Source organism: Leptidea sinapis, chromosome 2 (genome assembly GCF_905404315.1).
Source record: "Leptidea sinapis chromosome 2, ilLepSina1.1, whole genome shotgun sequence".
Lineage (NCBI taxonomy): Eukaryota > Metazoa > Arthropoda > Insecta > Lepidoptera > Pieridae > Leptidea > Leptidea sinapis.
Genome location: NC_066266.1, coordinates 25132065 through 25154195, shown reverse-complemented (window position 1 = coordinate 25154195; position 22131 = coordinate 25132065). Strand labels below are relative to the sequence as shown.

Sequence of the window (22131 nt, the reverse complement as noted above, 5' to 3'; positions counted from 1 at the left end):
TTATGGTTGTGTTATTATTTCGTATAAGATACAATATTTTTTTTTAATTTTCTTTTCTATTGAGGAACTATTGAGTTCGAAGTTCCCACACCAAACTGCCAAATAAGTCATCTAGTAAATAAATGTTGCAGAGCGTTGAAGTGATTGTGAAAGTCAATCTGTTTTATCTGGAACTTGTATGTACCTAGACATTAATTTAGCCTATGACTATCTGCTACTTTACTGGGACATTGTGAAGCAGCCCCTAGTAAAATGATAATTAGAAAAACTTAAAATAAGCAGGTACTTTGGTAATAAATAAAAGAATATTCAATTAAAACTTCACATGGAATGCACAAACTATTTAATATGAATTAAAAATAAAAGAAGACAGTTCTACAATATTTTACTTATTTGTTAGCGCGTGAGAAACTTTTGCCAGCATTTCGAATTACAAAGTGTTTTCTTGTTAAGTCCTTCTGCATTCCTCATTGGTATTGGCAATTCTGATATATCTTCGGAGTATACCATAGATGACACGTCTTGTAGGTCCTGCCGAGAAAACCAATTTCTAAATGTCGCTGGACGAAAAAACTCCATGGTAAACTCCATTCCAATTTTTGTTATGCAAAAGGGGGACAAACGAGCGTACAGGTCACCTAGTGTTAAGTGATCACCGCCGCCCACAATCTCTTGCAACACCAGAGGAATCACAGGAGCGTTGCCGGCCTTTAAGAAAGGTGAATGCGCTTTTTTTGAAGGTACCCATGTCGTATCGTCCCGAAATGCACTAATGTCTAGGAAGAATGCACAGCTTTTTAGTACGTGGAAGAAAGCTCCTTGAAAACCGCACTGCGGAGGACCGCCACACATCCAGATGGTGGGGATGATATAGTAACTTGTGGCGTGTCGTGCGAAGGTGAAATTCAGCGGCAGGAATCGGGTGAAACAGCTCTTCCGAACACTCCCCGTGATAAATGCGGTAGTGGACATACAGTGAAGCAATGTCATTGCAACGCCAAGTGATGCAGCAGTTCACAGAGCACTGGGTCCCTGATAATTCGAGCTGCGTTGCACGAGGTCAAATGGATCGAGCTGATACTGGGGTGTGTCAGACCAGAGATGACAGCAATACTCCATATGTGGCCGAACCTGCGCTTTGTACAGCGCTAGAATGTGGACCGGCTTGAAGTATTGCCATGCTCAATTTATGACGGCCTGTTTCTTCGAAGCAAATTGGGCTTTGCTCTCCAGATGGCCGCGGAATTGGCAATCGTTCAAGATTCCGAGACTCAGAATTCCGATACTAAGCGAGGCTGTAAGGGAAGTGTTGTCGAAGAGCGGTAATACGACTAATGGGGTTTTTTAGTGGTAAACGCGCAAACTTAAGTCTTCTGGGGGTTAAATTGGGCAAGATTCAATTTACCCCATTCCGCGACCTTCTCAAGAGACGACATATATATGGCATCTACCGTGCTGTCGTCTGCATAGCAATGTATATTGGAGTTATCCAACCTATCATTGATTTGCAGAAGAAACAGTGTAGGAGGTAGCACACAGCCTTGGGGCACTCCAGCGTTCACGGGCTTGGGATTCTAGCAATAAGCTCGCTAAGGTTGCTAGACGTTCACTTGCATAAACTCTCGGGAAGGCCAAATGATGGAAGTTTTGAGAGAAGCGTCTTATTCCATACACGATCAAAGACCTTCGCTATATCCAGGCTTACTGCCAGGCCTTCTCACTTGCGTTCGATACCCGCTAGCCATCTACGTGTTAGGTATACCAGAAGGTCGCCCGCCGACCGATCATGGCGAGAACCGTACTGTCGGTCGTTGATCAACTGGTGACCCTATAGATATAACCGGAGCTGGCGGTTAATTATGGTCTCCGTGAATTTGGAGAGCAGGACTCTCCTTTTTTTGGAACCAACATACAATGCTATGTAGACGATAGCATTGGTGATGCTGTATAACTACATGGGCCATGCAGGTCTCTTTCGAAAAAAAACTTGTATCTTCTATCGAGTCCTCTCTTGAGAAGATCGCAAAATAGGATTAAATTGAACCTTGTCCAATTTAACCACCAGAAGGTTCAATTTTGCGCGTATATCACTAGATAAACCATTTCTCGTATCACCGCTCTTTAACAACATCTCCCTTAAAGCCTCGCTTAGTATTATATTATTTTTCTTGTGGTTTGATATCAGCTGTTCGGAATTTTCGTAAGTCTCTCATGGTGAGAGAGAAAAATTGTAACTATCGTTGACTTTTCTGTCCCAATAAACTTTTCGACAGTAACTCACCTTATCCGTGCACGCTGTCTGTCAATGGGACGACGTATAGCTTACCAGCGATAGAAGTTTGTACGGAAATTGCAATTCACGTTTCCCAATATAAGGCGATAAGAATGACTTAACGGGTATATTGAGACAGCTTCAGATTATTATTGACAGCTAATTACTGACAGTAGAAGGTAGTAATTAATCTCCACGTGTAGATAGTATATTGGGAACCGCCGTAATAGAAATAATTTTATTGTTGGACAATGTTTTTGATAATCTTAATGTTAGCACATTACATATTCCCAATGCGAAAAAAAATAAAGGACCTATAAAAATGCACTCGCCTCACCATGAAGAATGGAGGCAAGCAATAAAAATTCTAAAAACAGTAAAATTTACATGCAGTAAACCATCCAAACTACTAAACTAAAAAAATCTTTGTAGGTATTGAAAGCGATTTGGAATATTGTTTCCCATAAATTTGATTTTGATGCAATTTTGACTAGAAATTTTAATTTGGATCCAGTTGATAATATCCTTGGGAACATCAAAAGTTATATGGCGAGAAATAATTCATCTAACACCAGTGCTTTTGAAGATACATACAAAGCAATCCTATTAAATAATTTAAGCTCGTCCCATTCAGGTAGAGCTAACTGTTAAGAAGACATAAATAAGTGTCTTCAAACTCTACTTCACAGAAACACATATCCTTAATCTTGATTCTTCTGATGCTCCAAATGTAAATTAAATTATTGTATGTAGTCACAGACATTATGAGAATTGTCATCGTCTGTGACAGATCAGTTAACGTCTCAATAAAATATTTTAGAAATGCCGTCGTGCGTTGTTTAAAAGTGTAAAAACGATATTTTATAAGTATTTGTGGCGATATATGATTGTTTAAGGGAGAAAAAATTGTGTTGGGTCAGTAGTTCAACAATTAACAACTAGTACACAATTAGCTTCGTCAACATTTGGTAAGTGTGATGTTGCCACCTCGTGGAATATTTAAATTCGGTCGGTGCAAACGATATTTACCCCGCTCCCTAGTTAGCGGTGAGCTCTTGCGTCGTGTGGTGGTGTGAGGACGAAATTATTCGAAAACGGTGAAAAAAGTAACCCAAAAATCGTAAGTATTTTTTCATTTCACGTCTTTTAGATAACAATTCCATAAACCTTACTATGTTAGCCTCATAAATATGATACCTGTGCATCTTTTAATGTAGATATAGCGTGCGTCGTTTTAGTAAGTTGAAAGTAATATTCCCTTTTCTGTATTGGGAGGTGGGTCGTGCACAGTTAACCAAGCCGGTATGTCCAACATGGGACACAGTTAACATTAACCATGGTTAACTGTGTCCCATTGAGTGGTTAAATGTGTCCATTTTTATTTAAATGTTTTAAATTTAATACTCGTTACAGATGGGTCGGGTTAAAGCGACCATTAGAAAAAAGGGAGGGAATACGGCACAATCTATGAAGAAAGCACTAGAACTTGTAAAAGCTGCAATGAGTATTAGGCAAGCAAGTAAAGAGTGCAATCTTAAATATCCAACTTTTAGATTATATGTTCACAAATACAATGAAAATCCACATGTTCGCTTAACACCAAATTACGCTGTCAATATGATATTTTACACCTGAAGTAGAAGTAAAAATAATAGAATATATAAAATATTGCGCTGAAATCTTTTATGGTTTAACTACTAAATATTGTAGACATGTTGCTTATCAAATGGCGAAAGCCAATAATATCAAAGCGTCCTGGATCAAATCAGAAATAGCTGGATTTGAATGGCTACGTTCATTCAGAAAGACACATGGAAGTTTCTTTAAGGAAACCAGAAGCCTGCAGTTTGGCAAGGGCAAGTGCTTTTAATAAACAAAATATTAAATATTTTTTTCACAATTTAAAATCTGTTATGGAGAAACACCCGACATTTGCAGATGGCACTAGGATTTACAACTTAGACGAAACTTCAACTACCACAGTACAAAGACCGTCTAAGGTATTAGCACCGAAACGCACAAATGTATCCAAAATTACAAGTGGAGAGAGGGGTACCCTTGTCACAACCTGCTGCATTGTTAGTGCAACCGGACAAGCTTTGCCTCCGCCTATGGTTTTCCCCAGGAAAAAGTTTCAACCTCACATGTTACATGGAGTGCCATCAGGTACATTAGGATTAGCTGCAGCTTCTGGGTGGATAAATGCCGAGATATTTGTGGATGCAATGAAACACTTCATTAAACATGTCTCAGCTTCAAAAGAAAATCCTGCACTTTTAATTATGGATAATCATGAGAGTCATCTTTCGCTTGAGGCACTGGACCTTCACACACCACTTCAAAACTTCAACCACTTGACGTTGGATTGAACGGTCCGTCTGGTGGTGAGGAATATGCCAGTGAAAACGAATTTGAGTATGGTGAAATTATACTAGATGGCAACTTCTTACCATTGACTCCAGATCCAAGTGAGCAAGAATATGTCGTCGTGTTATTTCCATTTAAGAAATCCTCTGTCTATTACGTTGCCAAAATTTTAGAAGCCATATATGAAGAAGATGAAGATTCCGACTATTTTGTGAGTTTTTTGAGATTAAAAAGTAGGGCTCATCAAACATTTTGTGAGCCTCTTGAACCTGATACAGCAGGAATAGAGACCAAAGATATTATGTATATTCTGCCGAATTCGAAAATTACTGGCAGCAGCCGAAGACAAGCGTCATTTTCATTTAGCGTATATTTTGATATGGCCGCGTTAAATTTACGAATTGAATAATAAGACATTTTTTATTTTTCTGTTAGAAGTATAATTTTTTATTGTTCCTAAAACTGTGACTATCGTAAAATTATTTACTGTTCCTAAAACTGTGATTATCGTAAAATTAATCCTACACAATTGAGACTGTTAAGACTTTAGTAACTTATATTAGAAGATAGGCATTAGCTTCATATTAAGATTGTTGACGCTTTTAGACCGATTTTATACCAATGTTCGAAATTAAGGTTCCTAATTGTTATAGTTATAAGTTCAAAACAATAAATAATTTATTTTGTAACTTTTTCTGTAATTATTTGTTTATCATTTTATACCTGTTAATTGTGTACTACTATGAATAACTGTAGCACACCCCCTGGTTAATAGTGTACCAAGACGTGGACACAATTAACCAATTACCATGTAAAAAAAATACGTTTTACTGCTAATAGATAGAGATATTTAACCATTTGAGAATTGATATATGTAATCAATGAATCTATGCATTGCTCTTCGCAGATAAAGTCCAGTTTAGAATGAACAATTGTGAATAATATAGTTTTTAAAATTGGGTGGTTAACTGTTGAACTACTCACCCTAACTAGTATTCCCTGTAACCGCACACACACTAGCATAACGGTGCTTCACTTGCTAATATCACGGCGCGGAGTCTTTCATTTTTTACTCGTCCGTGTATCTCGTAGATATATCATATTGCTTGGTTATGGTTGGTTTGGTTGGTTATGCTCGTGAACAAGACTCTCATTATTAGAATTATTATTTCCACCAGGACTATCACTGGAACTGCTAATGAATTGAATTGAATAGCCACTGTAACAACTATTAGAACTGCTACTGGAGCTACTGAATGAAGACGACCTTGCTCGAGGGGCAGGCCTGTATTCATCTCCTGAATCAGTGCCAGAGAAATCGCCCGATGGGAAGTCAATACCATCTCGTTATTGGCAAATAAAATAGACGGAGCCTTGCTGGGGTTCTCTAAAGAAGTATTATCCTGCTCTGGAGTAATTGTTCTTGGGACATCTAATTTGGCTGGTGCTATTTGCTTCTGAGAATTTGTATGATGGGACAGTGTATTTTTTTTGTTCAGAATATGGATTCTATGTAGAATTAGCTGGATCTTGCACTTCAACTGAGTTTTGATTGCCACTTGAAAGTGCAAGTAGCACAAGATTTTTGCTGCGTTGGTTCATTTAAGGTCTGAAAGAAATGAAATACCTACATAATGATAACAAATAGGTGAACAAAAAAAAAATGATAATCATAATTTAATTAAAATTGGTTAGGTTAAGTTATGTTAGAACAGTTAAAACAACGCACGAGCCGAGCGTGCCTAACATAACCAATTTTAATAAATTTTAGTTGATAGAGCTTTGGGGATTGATGAACATGAACAATAAACCCTTTTATAAATGTTTTCCTTTTATCTAAAAATAATTATTGATGAAGCCGTCTAATCTGTCATAGACTATTTTTTACATTTCATTACACTGTTTTTCATACAATTTATGGCTGTATTACATATATATGGGGCATTAAGCCCCTTTGCCTGTCCTAATATTTTACGAAGAAACCAAATCATTGCATGACAGTTTTTAGCCTCCCGCCGCGATGTCAGTAATGTTTATTTATGTTTTAGGTTAGAACTTTTTTCGTTATTTTCTTGTAAACGGTGCATTACCTTGTAATAAGAGTGGTATCATTATAATCGTGTACTGAAGCTCTATCAACTACAATATTAATTACCTCATAATTCGTGCTACGGGATGCTAAGTTTGAACCAAATGTTTTACTAGTATGTCATTTATGGCTATGGGCAAGAAGACGTGCATATTGTTAGTTATTAGGTATGTTTAAATATTACCAATTAACTGTTAAGGATTTAAAATGGACTCAATGTTTATAAGGTGCATATTTTTATTGAAAACTGGTTCAGCTTATAAAGGCTATTTTATGTGATTCTGGATATGCACTATCAATGATGACATCTATCTTAAGTGCTGCTCCGGGCTCATCAGAATAATATTACACTCAACATCATTCCATGGTCAAAAATAGAGCGAGCAAAGGAGTTCGTAAATCTTGTTGGTATACAGGGTACTTTTTTTTCTATGAAACCAGTAAAAGCTGGCAAAATAGTAAACAGTGTGCAATAGTTCGATAATAATAACAAAAAATTAAAGAAATAAACATCTTAACTGTTGCATCTCAATATATCCTTGATAATGTCATGAATATAATCATAATGTTATCACCAGCCTTTTTCCATACTACCCAGTTAATTTGAGTCAATAAGTCTTTTGTTGGGCAATGTAGTTCCTAGAGCTAACAAATAATGTAATCAAATTAAATCACGGAAATGACACTTATGAATGTCAAAAAAAACATTCTTAATGAATCTACCGCTACTTTGTAAAGGGTTGAGCTTATGAGAAGAAGTAGCAAGAAACTCTTTGCCACGCTTTTATATCAAGATCTACAGATCATTTCAATTACAATATAATATATAAAATGATGCAACAAACACACTAAGTGAACAATGAAAAAGTAAGTGAACAATAAAATGATGCAACTAACACACTGTAAGAATCATTATTTATTAATTAAATGACATTAATCCAAAAAATGTTACTATAGATTGTTATTTATAACATAATACTAACAATTAAACTATAAACATGTAATTTACATTAGCTTGTTTTGTCAAAGGCCGAAAGAGAGTAAATGAAGTTGACATGTATTGATTAAATATACTTTTTACCAATAATATATCATAACATCAAGAATTATTTCGTAAAATATGCTCCCTGTTGTTATAATGAAATTGTTTTACAGCAGAACTGTCAAACCGTACGTCAATAAGTTCTCTCATAGAAAATATGCCCATACAAAACAAATATCGGACGACGGGGGACACATCAAAGGAAAAACAAAATTGTTATTTTCATTTAATTCCGAACACTTTCATATTTATTCACCTTTTAAACCTTCCCTAGACTTCCACAAATAATTCAAGACCAATATTAGCCAAATCGGTCCAGTGGTTCTCGAGTTTTAGCGAGACTTAGGAAGAGCAATTAATTTTTATATATATAGATTGAAAATTGTTTTTTTACTGTGTGTGGTGTTCTTGACAATTTTTTATTTGTTTACCAATTATTATTCTATATTTTGTTAAAATAAAAACATTATAAAAATAAAGCATTTTATTTCTTTTCGTTTCACATTCAAGCCATTTGTCATGGATCACAGGTTCTGTGGATATGTGATTAAGAACTGAAGACTTAGGGACAGTAGTGGATCTACTGGAATGGGAAAAAATAGGTTTGAGGGCTGAATTTCCAATATCAAGAGGCACCTCTATCTCATCTAATTATGTGTAAAAAATAATTAGGGACCTATTAAAAATTAAAAATTAAATCCAGACAATTCATCCACCGCCACTGAACCTATGATTCCCAGCACTCATTTAAAGAACATGCTTATTCAGCCCTCCACCAGTTGCTGCTGTGTTTCTTCTCTATATTCTTCTATGCTTTTGCTTTCATTTTCTCCTTAAACCTTATCCAATGCTTCAAATAAGATTTATTCCATAACTTACAATATAATTTCTATTGGAGATGTTAATCCACTAAGGTCCATTAAGGGCTATGTAAAAAAACTGAGAAAGCATATAAACGAAACAAATTAATATGCATTTTGTCACATGGATACTCTTCTTCGTATAATACATTTTGTATATTTATATGCAATTCACATTACATATCTATCACGTAAACTTTTTAATGTTATTAAATGTTGTTTTATTTTATCAGGGAATAATAATTTGTTATATCTCCTTTCCAAAGTTAGTTTAAATGTACCATACCAGCACTTTGGGAAAAGAAACCTTAGTGTTCCACATAACTGTTCCAATTACAGAGCTAATGCATTCGTCCACCACACTTCAAATATTTTCAATAAATTACAACACTTGAATTATATTGACCTATTCTGCGATCGGCTAAAAAAATTTTGGCTAATAATAGTAACTTAGGGCTAGATCCTTAATAGGATTGTATTGTATATAATCTAGTTTATAAGTTTTAAATCTTGCAAATGTTATACGTAGAGTTAAGTGTTGTTTGTTGTAATTTTTTGTAGATGATTTTTTACTTGTGGAGGCTTATAAATGGCCTTACTTTACATTTAACTCTGTAATAAGGTTGTCACACCCCCTAATATATATTAAAAAAATGAAAGTAAATATGTTTAATTGATATATAAAAATAAACATTACAATAAAAATCACAACACCTCAAGTAAGACGTACCTATTGTGATTTTTTCAAGTAAAAGAAAGGTACAAAAAAACTTTCGTCTATTTACAAAATATAATATTAATAATTTCACTAGGTATGTATTTTGTGTTTTACTTACCTTGCTAGATTTATTATAAGTTTGACTTAAGTACGCACTTAAGTATTTAAAACTTTACTTTCGGCTTAAGAACAAGCATTCATGGTCACTAAATAAATTATTTAAAAAAACCTTTATAAACCCCATGAAATTAAATTGTTCTCGAAAATGTAGCATTCTAATACTCAAAATGTAACCCACTATTTGACCGTATAATAATCGATAAAAAATAGAGATGTGATGTGCCTAATTGAAGAGCACTGTCGTTCTCCCGTAACTGGATATCCACCGAATGTGATATGCAATACGCATGTTATGAAAATGTTAGTTAACCCTATTCTTGGCAATGTATCTCTGCAGATACATCAAAGTTTAAAAAATTCGCAGTCTATAATTTTTTCGCTAAAACAAAAAATATCTATGAAAATATTTAGATGTTTTTATGCTTTTCAAACGTAACTTATTTCTTTTAAAGTAGGCAACAGGTAAAACCCCTATAATTTTCAACGGACGACATGCTCCCGCGGTAAACAAAAATTTAAGTAAAATTAAAAAATAATGTATTTTATGGTTATTATAATATGCATGTTTTTGTGAATTTATAAAATATTATTGTTTTTCTAATAAATTAACTAATTTGCAGTATAAATAAACATCTGGTTGGTGGTTTTATTCACATTTTAAATGGATGTATCTCGTCGTGCACATTACCAAGTGTCCAACAGTTTTGCGTTTATTTGGGATGTATCTCGTAGTACACACTACCAAATCCATAACCGATTCATTATGCTTACAAAAGCTTAGCTTATTTTCTTTTTTTTTTTTAGGTAAATAAGTTGCATGTGCTTTCAATGGGCTGAAAAATACTTGCTTTGGTCTCAGAACCCAATCAATCATCAAATGACGAGGAAAATTCGGAGTCTGACTGTGAATTTGGCAATATTCAAAAGCACTTTCTTAATGGATCTTACCGAATTTTCGCTTCAAAATATTCACTTACTTTCTGACGGTGAATGTGACCTTGCAAAAGTGCAAACGATATTTGATTCCGGCCCTTCAGTACCAGCACAACCACTAATTGAAACCATTTCCCTGAACTCTTCAGCTCAAGATTATCTTCTTTCATCCATTCCTCCGTTACCAAAAGACCGGATTAACCGAATAGTACCTGTTACACCTGAGTTAACGCCACCTACAGTAGTAGCTTCACCATCATCATCCAACTTAAAGAATATGCGTTCTAAACAGCCAAGATTTGCTGTTAAAGATCAGCGCTCATAAAAAGGAAGCATTTAAATTTCTATTGGATAAACAAGAAACTTGAACAAGATTCCGAAACGCCAGTTGGTCTGCTGTCATCTGTCCTGAAATCATCAGGCACTGCAATGCGCGCATGAGAGGTGAAGATCTTACGAACATGTTGCTTGCTGTCTACTGAACTGCAATGAAAAGTCGTAGCAAATACTTGCTAATATTTTCACAGATCGGGGATATGTGCGTAAGTAACGGCTGGATTTTATATATTATCTGATAGTGGTTGTGTCTCCGATTATAAAGCTAACACTTATTGAAAGCACTTATTTTTCAAGAAATTCCAAAAAAATGTTTCCAGCTACAGAGATTATGAAAAACAGAACATATCGCACATACTGTGCTATAGCGTCCCTAATTTTTGTAAAAATGATCTGAGTATGAGAAAATACACCTAATGTAACGTATACAAGGGCTACGGAATTCTGGGAGAAAACAACTATGAAAAAATCTGATTTTATGCCACCAACACCAAAGAAAACCATCAAAAAATCTCGTACTGCAAAGCCAACTACTACGTCAGATTTGATGGATATAATCATTTTCCGACATGGACAAAAGGGCAGACCAAGGTCTTGCGCATGAAGTGCGGTATGAGACCATACCTACTGGACGTCAGAAATTGTTTTTTTTTTTCATTTCCATAGCAAGCATACCTAAGGAAATCTCATTTTGTCATATTGTTTCTTAGATAAACTTTTGTATTTTTGTTTATTTTATTGGTTTGTCAACAGGAATGATATTAAATGTTATTTTAACAAAAAGTACTGATTTTTTATTAAAAATGCGATCATTTTTCTTATTTTTCTAACCAAATTATTATACAATAAGGTCATAGGTAACTTGGCTATGTATCTTTAGAGATACATTGATATCTTAAGATATTATCAAGGACTCTTGGCACTGTATCCTATAGGACACATGTGTTTTTTTAAAAACTACTCTCATCGGATTTTTTTCTGCATTTTTCTAGGCATCTTTGGGTCATAAATATTACACCATATGAAAATTATTTTGATATTCAAAGATTTTTTTCTCTGCCAAGTAAAGGGTTAACATCAAAGTTCGGTGTACAACCAGTGTCGGTTAGTCACTGATATTAATTATTGACAAAGATACGGAATAGGCCTGCAGGAGATTGCTTCTTGCACGGGGGCGAGGGTGCCGCGCGCAAATTGACCAACGAAACGTTGTTTCTCCGAGTGGCGTCCCTGATTCGCGCCAAAACCATAACGTCACAAGAGACACTAACGCACTAAGTAAAGAGGTACCTACATTAGGTGTATTTTCTCATACTCAGATCATTTTTACAAAAATTAGGGACGCTAAAGCATCGTATGTGCGATAAGTTCTGTTTTTCATAATCTCTGAAGCTGGATACATTTTTTTGGAATTTCTTGAAAATTAAGTGCTTTCAATAAGTGTTAGCTTTATAATCGAAGACACAACCACTATCAGAAATAAAAATGGAAAAAGTTAAGAAGGAAAAAGAAGACTGGGGACAGACGTCACCTGGTAATATAAATTACTATCTTTGCATCGAGCCACATCTGCTAAGTTTTACTATTGCATGATTCTTTCAATATGGTACAGTAGGAGAAGTTAGATGCTATGATGGCATTCTTACTGATCCACAATCTGTGGTGTCGTGTAAATATAACTACAATTCTCACTTGGACCTCTTCTCCATTTTACTCTAGAAAATCAGACCACATGACACAAGTTTAGGAAGAATATATTATCATAATTATTATTATTAAGAAATTTAAGATTGCTTCAATATTTCAGTACAAATGAAGGTTGTTAGGTGGAGTTTGGGGGGGAAATGGAGTATGGAGAAAACAAATTACCTGGTATTGAAAATCTAATGATAATATAAATTAAAATTTTATAGTTTATGTGTTCAATTTTTTGGTTGAATGATACTATAACTTATATCTGCCAGAGAATCCTCGTGATATGGAGGTGCCGGACACAGACAACTTGGGTCATGGTGTGTCCATTAAACAGGAGGAGTGTGAAGATGAGATAGATGTGGTAGAGCATGAGTTACCAGGTAAAGAAGGTTGAAAGTTAACATACCTAATATCAAAAACTATGTTTTATTTTATTTAATTAGGAAAACCAACAGCATATCTATACGAACAAACTTATATACCAACAGGTGTCCACAAGCAATAAATCAGATATTAGTGAACTGCCTGATTTAAATCTATTCAATATGTCACTAAACGCGTTAAGTTGAGATTGACGAGGCGTTGGGTGAGTGCGTGTTCTCTTGAGTGTTGAATAGATTAATACTATAAATTCCATTCATTTTGTCTTCATATATTAAATCTATATACTTTTTTTGTATTACCTCTTGATTTTTTTGTATTTTTGTTCATTATTTGTAACACTTATAGTTTCTCATATGCGAAAGCTGTCAATGGTAAATAGATGTAAACTTTTATAACCTATTTATGTTATGTAATACTGTTTGTTTTCATAATTAAATAAAATATTACAGATTATATAAATAACTAATAATATTTTACAATAATAATGCCAATAACAGGTTTCCCTTATATTATATTACGGTTTCTGAAAATTCAACACGGTGTTATTACTACTAAACTAATTTTATTTATTTTGAGATTATATAGGTCGTTTCGTTACATAAAACATATTGTAACTTATACACATAATAGGTACTATATAAATATATTTGGTATGGGATATGATAAATAACCATATTAATAGTTAGTGCATTGGTTACATAGATGTATCATCGGAAGTAGCTATGAGCTGTGATTTGAATTAAGATTTATTACGACATAGATGCAGCGCGACTTGTATACTTTAGTTACTTCCCTAGTATTATGTCCTATGGTATATTGCTGTGGGGCAGCGCTGCCGATATTAATACAATACTTGTGCTGCAGAAGAGGGCTGTATGCGCTATTTATAACCTAAGGAATCATTGAGAGCAAAATTCAAAGAAATTAACATCTTGACTGTTGGTTCTCAATATATTCTTAATAATGTTGTGTATGTTCATAGGCACATAAGTGAATTTGCCAGATACTGTCATAACCATAATGTTAACACCAGGAACAGACATAAGCTTATAATACCTATACTCGACTAAGTCGAGTTAGCAAATCTTTTATGGGGTATATGCTTTTACAACAGGATCCCAGAAAATGTTCAAATTAAAAGTATTACATTATTCAAAAGAATTATTAAAAAAAAGTTTGTGTGGTAAAGGTTACTATAGCATAAATGACTTTCTTAATGATACCACAGCCCACCCTCCGGCTATTAAATAATAAGTTTAATTGTACAATGTTACTTTAATTGTAAAACATGTTTTTGATAAAAGTTTGTTGCGCCCATTCTTCTCAGGCCTGAGGCATTCATTTTGGAATGGGTCGTAGTTTTTTGACTTTCAATGAGTGATTTACATCCTATTTTGAATAAAAATATTTTAATTTGAATTTATGGTGTAAAAGGTCTTAGTGACTGAATATTGCCCCTGTTATGATAGTGTTTTCGTAATGGTTTGTATAGTGTGGTTGTTCATATAGTAGATACCATTGGCAAGAACCCTATTGGAGAATCAACCAAAACAAACATTTAAAAGACTAAAAAGTCGATCCCCTCAAGATCTTCTTTAGAACAAATATGATATATTGAACATATGAATGTATCACTGGATACTACACCATGCATGACTAACCTCCAAGCACACAACTCCAGCTAAAGAGTTAAAAAAAAATATAGTAGATTAGTATGCCTCATGTGGGTTGACAGTGTACAGTAGTATATTTAAGAGATCAATTTATCACAGTCCACAAAGCCATTTACAATATCGTATGTTATGAAGTTTGTGCGCCTTGCAAATGTCATAATAAGAGCCGGGGTGTAATTTTTTGCTATAGCTTAGATGGTTTAAGAATTTTTCTGTATATGTCCAAGCTGTAATTGTAAATGATGTAATGTGGAGACCAAATTGGACAAGCATATCACCGAATACTTCTGACATTGCATATTTTATTATTATTTCATAATTTTATAGGTTCTATATCTAAAATTGGTTTGTGCAAGGCAAAACCCAGATTTCTTATGCTTTTTTTTGCTGTGTAGTCAATATGGTCACAGAGTAACAATTTGTGATCAAATGTTATGTTATATTTATATATCAATGGTCACTTTTTTGTAGCCTTAAAACTGCCAGAGGATCCTGATGATACGGAGGTACACAACAAAGACAACTTGGGACATGGTGTGTTAATTAAATATGAGGAATGTGATGAAGATGAAATAGATATAGTAGAGCATGAGTTACCAGGTAATTTTTATATAATATACTATATGATACAGTAAGACTTGTTAACTTAATTATTTATATACAATATGTCCCATTGGACATTGATGGGTAAGCAGTTTAGTAGTGCAGGTATTGTATTATGTAGTGTACTGTTACATTATTTTAAAACAATAATAGTTGTGATCTATGATTTGTGCATACATAAAATAATATTTTTTTGACCTGAATTACCTGTTGAGAGTAACGTAAATATAATAGGAGTCATATTGTAAAAAACATTCTTCTTCAATAAAAGAGTCATCATCAGAATCACACCCCCTGTTGGTATCATAGTATGTTGAATTTCTATAGTTTGAACTGTTTGTACATTTTTATTTAAGCATAGGTGTTATATTTATTTAGATAAAATACCTTTAACTGATATAAATCTTACTCTTGCTAATGGAAAAGGTCATTTCGGGCATAAGAAACTTTAAGTGTCAGCCATCTGTGCAGATTCTGCTGCGAAGCCTCTGAAGACTACGAGGTCTTCAGCGTCACATCCTTCTGGAATGCGAGGCCAGAATCAGGTTGGTTTGTCGTAAAACACCCTCACTCACAGCAGAGAATGTGCCCGGCCTGGACCCTCTGAGAATCCTTCGCTTCTTAAAGGGAATAGGTCTAAAGAATACAATTTAAATCCTGGCACATGTCTCATAGTCAGTAGACTCAATCTCACCACAGCTATTTGTCTTCAGACACAAGAAGTCAAGGATAGGCACGCTAGCGCAAGTAGGGGGCACAATAGGTCCTAGGATTTAAGTGGTTATTCCCTACTCATAATAATAAGCGACAGACAGCTGCCAAAGATAGATGTTTGTCTGATTATGCACAGATATTCTGTTCTGTCAGTTGTTAGTAAACTCCTTGTACCTTGCTTGACACACTTATGATATTCCAGTCTTGCAAGAGTTATGTTGTGTGCTTATCAACAAATTCCATGGATCTCCAGAAACTTCACTTACCTTGAAAGGATAAAAACAAACACAGTACTACCAGTGGCAGGCTCCTTTACACAGAGAAAATACCATGGAGCTACTACATAATATTACTTTCACCGTACCTTACAGAGAGTATAATTAAATTTCCGCCTGGACCAATAAAATTTTTGAAAAACAGTCATTTAGTGTTAAATATTTTTTTCAGGTTGCTCCTCAGACTGTCCGACGAAACAAGAAGAAGTACAATCAAATGAACACGTTTCATCAGACAACAAGCAGCAGCTGTGCAGTAAACAGCTCCGAGTTACATTAGTGAGATTGGAGGACATTGGTATCAATTGTGATGGTAAGTTATGCATAGAGATATATTACCTCTCACTGACAATAACACTACACATATTCGAGAAAATGCTATGTAATATATCATTTGTCATGATATATAACAAAGCATTTTGTCAATAAAATTCATCAATGGATTTGCTACACCCCCCAAATAGACATTTATGCCACACAGTCATTTAGTGTTAAATATTTTTTTTTAGGTTGCTCCTCAGACAGGCAGATGCAATTATTATAACACTAGAAATAAGGGATTGCTTGTAACAAATTCTAGTAGGCTTCATAAGATACATAATAGCTTTAAGGGTAAATGTATACACTTCTACAATAAAGTCCCAGCCACTGTTCAGGCATTATTGTATAAATAAATTTAAATGTTTTATAAAAAAATGGCTCTGTCGTAAATCCTGTTACTCCACTGCTGAATATCTAAATGATCGGACAGCCTGGGACTAGATTGTGATTATTTTATAGCGATAGAAATGACTGTACAATATTGTATATTTTTATTGAAAAGAGCGCAAAAAAAAGAATGCTGGGAGAGTTTCTTGCGCCGCTTCTTCTCTCTCAGAGCGCCATTTGTTTCCGAAGCGGCAGTAGTATCTAGTAGTATAAGAAATGACATCAAAAAGAATTCTAAAGGAATCGATTTTGAGAAATAAATGCCTTTTATGCCTTTAGAACAAGTGGAATCAAATGACAATGCACCATCACACAACCAGCTGTGCAGTAAACAGCTGCGAGTGACATTAGTGAGATTGGAGGACAGTGGGAACAATTGTGATGGTAAGTTATGTATAGAGTTATATTACCTCACACTGACAACAACATTTCACATATTCGACAAAATGCTTTGTCATATATCATGACAATAATTGATATTATATTAAATATTGTCATCTGTATTCTGGGCTCCGTAAGTAAATCTAACTCTCATAAGTCGTAAGTAAAGCCCATGTGATCATAGTTTTGAAAGAAGCGCCTTGTGCGATACACAAGGGCTTTGCCCAGCCAAGGGTTATGCTTATCCACAATCAGTAATCTTCTAATAATCAATACTAGCTCACTAACTAATTCTTTCGTTTTTCTTTCATACTTTCTTAGTTTGGTCCTTGGCTTCAGAGCTGGGGTAAGCTGGGATGTAGGCTAGAGTGGCCGTTAAGTCACCACATTCGGGTGGGTTCTTAATATGGATTTGTACTTCAATCTGGTATACACTTCGCTGATTTTCAAAGTGAAAAGAAACCAAGCTATGTATGACGAAGTGAACGATATTCTATCTGACATTGTGTACTGGTTTAGCGCTTAGTTATATTAGTATAAGCGCTATAGGTATAGCCATTTTTTTATAGCTATATATATATATATAGCTAAAAATGGCTATACCTACTACTCCATAGCTGAATATCTCAGTGATCGGACAGCCTGGGACTAGATTATGATTGTTTTATAGCGATAGAAATGACTGTACAATATTGTATATTTTTGTTGAAATGAGCGCAAGAAAAGAATGCGGCACAAGAAACTCTCCCAGAGTTTCTTGTGCCGCTTCTTCTGTCTCAGAGCGCCATTTGTTTCCGAAGCGGTAGTAGTACCTAGTATATTAGGAATGACATAAAAAATAATTCTAAAGGAATCAATTTTGAGAAAATAAATGCCTTTCATCCTGTAGCACAAACGAGTTCAGAAATATTGTAATTGATAGATCTTTAGTACACGGTTATAATGTTACTACTATTATTACAAGGTAATGCACTGTTCCAGAGAAAAAAGCATTATAACCTCTATTCTATTCTCCTACTGTGGATTCTGTGGAAGGTATACCACAAGTTTGCCAATGTCATGTAGAAGTAGACGACCAAGCTTAGAGTACTTCTTATTAATTTTAATGGAAGTGATTGGTGCTAAAGATTGTTACAAGTTTTATTTTATTATAACCTAACCTAACCTCAGATTCTTACCGCCGAATTTCACCTTCGCACGACACGCCACAAGTTACGATATCATCCCCACCATCTGGATGTGTAACGGTCCTCCACAGTGCGGTTTTCAAGGAGCTTTCTTCCTCGTACTACGAAGCTGTGGAATGAGCTTCCTTGTGCGGTGTTCCCGGGACGATACGACATGGGTACCTTCAAGAAAAGCGCGTACACCTTCCTTAAAGGCCGGCAAAGCTCTTGTGATTCCTCTGGTGTTGCAAGAGAATGTGGGCGGCGGTGATCACTTAACACCAGGTGACCCGTACGCTCGTTTGTCCTCCTATTCCATAAAAAAATGACATTTCTAAGGGTTGGGAAGATTCGCCCCCTTCCTTAATTTGTAAATGGGGTGGAAAGAAAGGGAAGCGTCTACAATTCGGACAACTGTGTTACACATTACTGAATCACGGCAGAAATAGTCGCCGTTGTGGTACCCGTAATCTAGCCAGCATCCTGTGCACAGTAGCCTCCTAAACTGATTGGGCAAGGCTTTCAGAATAATTACAAGATATTGACATTTTTCTCATCAGCCGATATAAATTTATTAACCCACAAGGCACATGTAAGAGTCCCAAGTTGAGAACGATTAGACCGAAAACCACACACTGCTCACAACTCTCACATATTCAGAACACTACTATTCATACACTCTATACAAATACTTATTTAATAACTATGTACAAATAAAATTTTATGAACGATGCGAGACTCGAACCCTTGACCTCTGGTTCCGTGCCAATTCTCTAACCAACTGAGCTAACCGTTCGAGTGACGTATCGTCATAAAACCACACAATTGCTTTTTTGTACCTACTGTGACGTCGTTAAAAATGTCAGTGCATCGAGCCTAAAGTTTAGCCACTCACCTCATCATTAGTTGACGTTTTAAGTACATCAATAGTCGGTATTGCTTACTACTAAAATCGGGAATGTATTATAAATAATAATAAAAAATAAAATAAGTGTCAAAGGAAGAGCATTGCTACTCTTTTTGACACGCGAAGTACATATACTCTATGTCTGTGGTTTAAAGCATTAATTTCTATTCATTATTTTTTTACATTGGTTATTTTCTGTAAAATGTTTTAATTATAATACAGAACCAGTAACAATGTGTTTAATTAATTTTTAATTTATGTTGCAGTGAAAGCAAAATCAGGAAGACGAACAAGAGAAAGTAATTCAAGACAAAAAAATGACAAAACTGACAAAAAAGGTGGTAAACGTTCGAATGATTCTAGAAATTTAAAAAAAAAAACTGTCATAAAGCCGTTCTCATGTAAAGTTTGTAGTAAGAGTTTCAGTCGATCTAGTGATATGAAAATACATCACAGAATTCATACCGGTGAAAAGCCGTATTCGTGTAAAGTTTGTGGCAAAAGTTTTAATCATTCTAGCGATTTAAACAAGCATACTAGAACACATACTGGTGAAAAGCCGTATTCGTGTAATACATGTGGTAAGAGTTTTAATAATTCTACTGCTTTGAACAGGCATACCCTAATACATACGGATGTAAAGCCTTATTCATGTAATACTTGTGGCAGGAGTTTTAATAATTCTACTGCTATGAATAGGCATAATAGAATACATACTGATGAAAAGCTTTACCCTTGTAACATATGTGGTAAGACTTTCAATCAAGCTAGTGATTTGAAAATACATATAAGAATACATACTGGTGAAAAGCCGTATTCGTGTAATAAATGTACCAAGAGTTTTAATAATTCTACTGCATTGTGCAGGCATAGTAGAACACATAATGAAGAAAAGCCGTATTCGTGTGATACCTGTGGTAAGAGTTTCAATCAATCAAGAGATTTGAAGATGCATAAAAGAATACACACTGGTGAAAAGCCGTATTCGTGTCATGTGTGTGGTAAGAATTACAGTCGATCTGGTAGTTTGAACAAGCATAGAAGAATACATACTGGTAAAAAGCTGTAAGATGAAGAGAAATGATGTAAAGTAATTAAGATCGTAAATATTTCTTCAGTTTCAGTATATTATTATAATCTTTCGTCTGGCAAAGATCAAGACGGATTAAATCATGCTCATATAACATGAGTTCTATAGTAAGCAACATAGAGATAGGGGCATTTATTCTTTGCGAACCAATTCAAGTTTAGGCCGTTTCGAGATATGAGCGAAGTGGTCGCGATAATATGTACCCTGTCATTGGTGGGGGGAGCGTGTACAACAATGTAAGAATAGTCCCAAAGAATTACTCAAGGGCTTCAGACATTAATAGTGTATGCGCCCCACGTATTTTTGATAACGGTAAAGTATTAATCTGCCATTTTGCATGGTGGGGTTGGCCATACGTATGACATAAACATACCATTTACCAAACATATACAATATAGTAGAGGAGCCAGAGCGGGGATTTTGGCATTTATCCGAGTGAGATTTATTCAGAATAAAAGACGAGGGGCACTTACACCTTGTAAAGTACCGTTGACGACCTGTATAGCCGAATGGTTAGCGATCCTACCTACTAAGCTAGAGGTCCCGGGTTAAAATCCCGGTAGGTGCAAGAATTTATATGATGAATATGGATGTTTGTAACCCACAACACAGGCTATATATGTTTAACTTGGGGCAAGACAATTTGTGTAAAAAGTGTGTCAATATTATTATTATTATACGTACGGGTAGACAATAGGAAAATTTTTATACAGCGCGTCATCGAGACGAGATGTACAGTGAACCCTATTGTAGGTCCTATTCAAAATACTGACGATTTGGATGTGGCCAAAAGTTATGGACGATTTTCGAAAATGCAAATGCAAAAAAAAAAATCGTGGCCATAAAGTACCTACTCAAGAGCGTCAGATTATTATACAGATGGTTTATCTTAATGTAAGAAATTGCTTATTAGAAACTTTGTGACTTTTCTAATTTTCTTATCATTAAATTCCTGTATCCCCTAGCTGGGGCAGAATGCATCCACAGTTCATCTCCATCGCGAATCGGTCCGGTCTTGCACTATTTCTGTTTCGAAAATCTGTTTAATTTCGGGTAAGCGAGTGATCATCCCACTACACCCTAGCCCATTAGTGGGGATGCCACCTCGGAGCCAACGGGCAGGCTCGGTTTTGTTCGGGTATCCTCCCTAGTGAGTGGATTCTGTTTTGAGGCGCAGTATATTCGCCTTTGCCCTGCATCCTCTGCTCAGCTGCATCACAAAGTTGGTGATCGCGCAACGGCGCGGTTTATTTTTTTATGGAATGGCTGTTCTCACTTTGGGCGATTCCCACCAAGACCATACCCTAACTTCCCCCCTTCTTATGTAACACTCAAATTGTTGGATAATTGAAATGCACACTTTACTGCATATAATTAGCTATACTTACCTCAATCTGACGCGCTCGAGTTGTCCTAACGATCGATCCTTTTTGACTAATTTCTCTTGACCTTAGAACCTATATACAGGTATGGTACTTGACAAGGTGTAAGTTTGCCCCTCTTATTCTGAAAAAATCTCACTCGGATAGAACGAAAACATAGGAAACAGAGGGCTGCGTACGACGGAGTACCGGTTTCGACTCTTCGCCGCGCTATAAGAGCCAAGACCCTTGACGTCTGGCAGGAGCGCTACACTGCGGGTCAAACCGCAAGCGTCACAAAGGCGTTCCTGCCAGACGTCGCGGCGGCCTACAAGCTGGTAAGGGAGAAATCGTTTTCGGCTTTGATGGCCCAAGTCACAGGTCATGGTGGCTTCTCGGCGTATCTCCACCGGTTCGGACTGAAGGATAGCCCAGTG

At 35.5% G+C, this 22131-nt stretch overlaps 1 protein-coding gene across 1 annotated transcript; it reads left to right on the top strand.

Annotated features, from left to right (window-relative positions):
- Positions 1-2617: 2617 nt before the first annotated feature.
- LOC126974011 (zinc finger protein 239-like) lies at positions 2618-21575 on the top strand. The gene is made up of 3 exons (XM_050821380.1): positions 2618-2623; positions 3686-3791; positions 19510-21575. Exons 1-3 carry the CDS (start codon positions 2618-2620, stop codon positions 20310-20312), a joined length of 915 nt encoding a protein of 304 aa, XP_050677337.1. The 3' UTR covers positions 20313-21575.
- Positions 21576-22131: the final 556 nt, after the last annotated feature.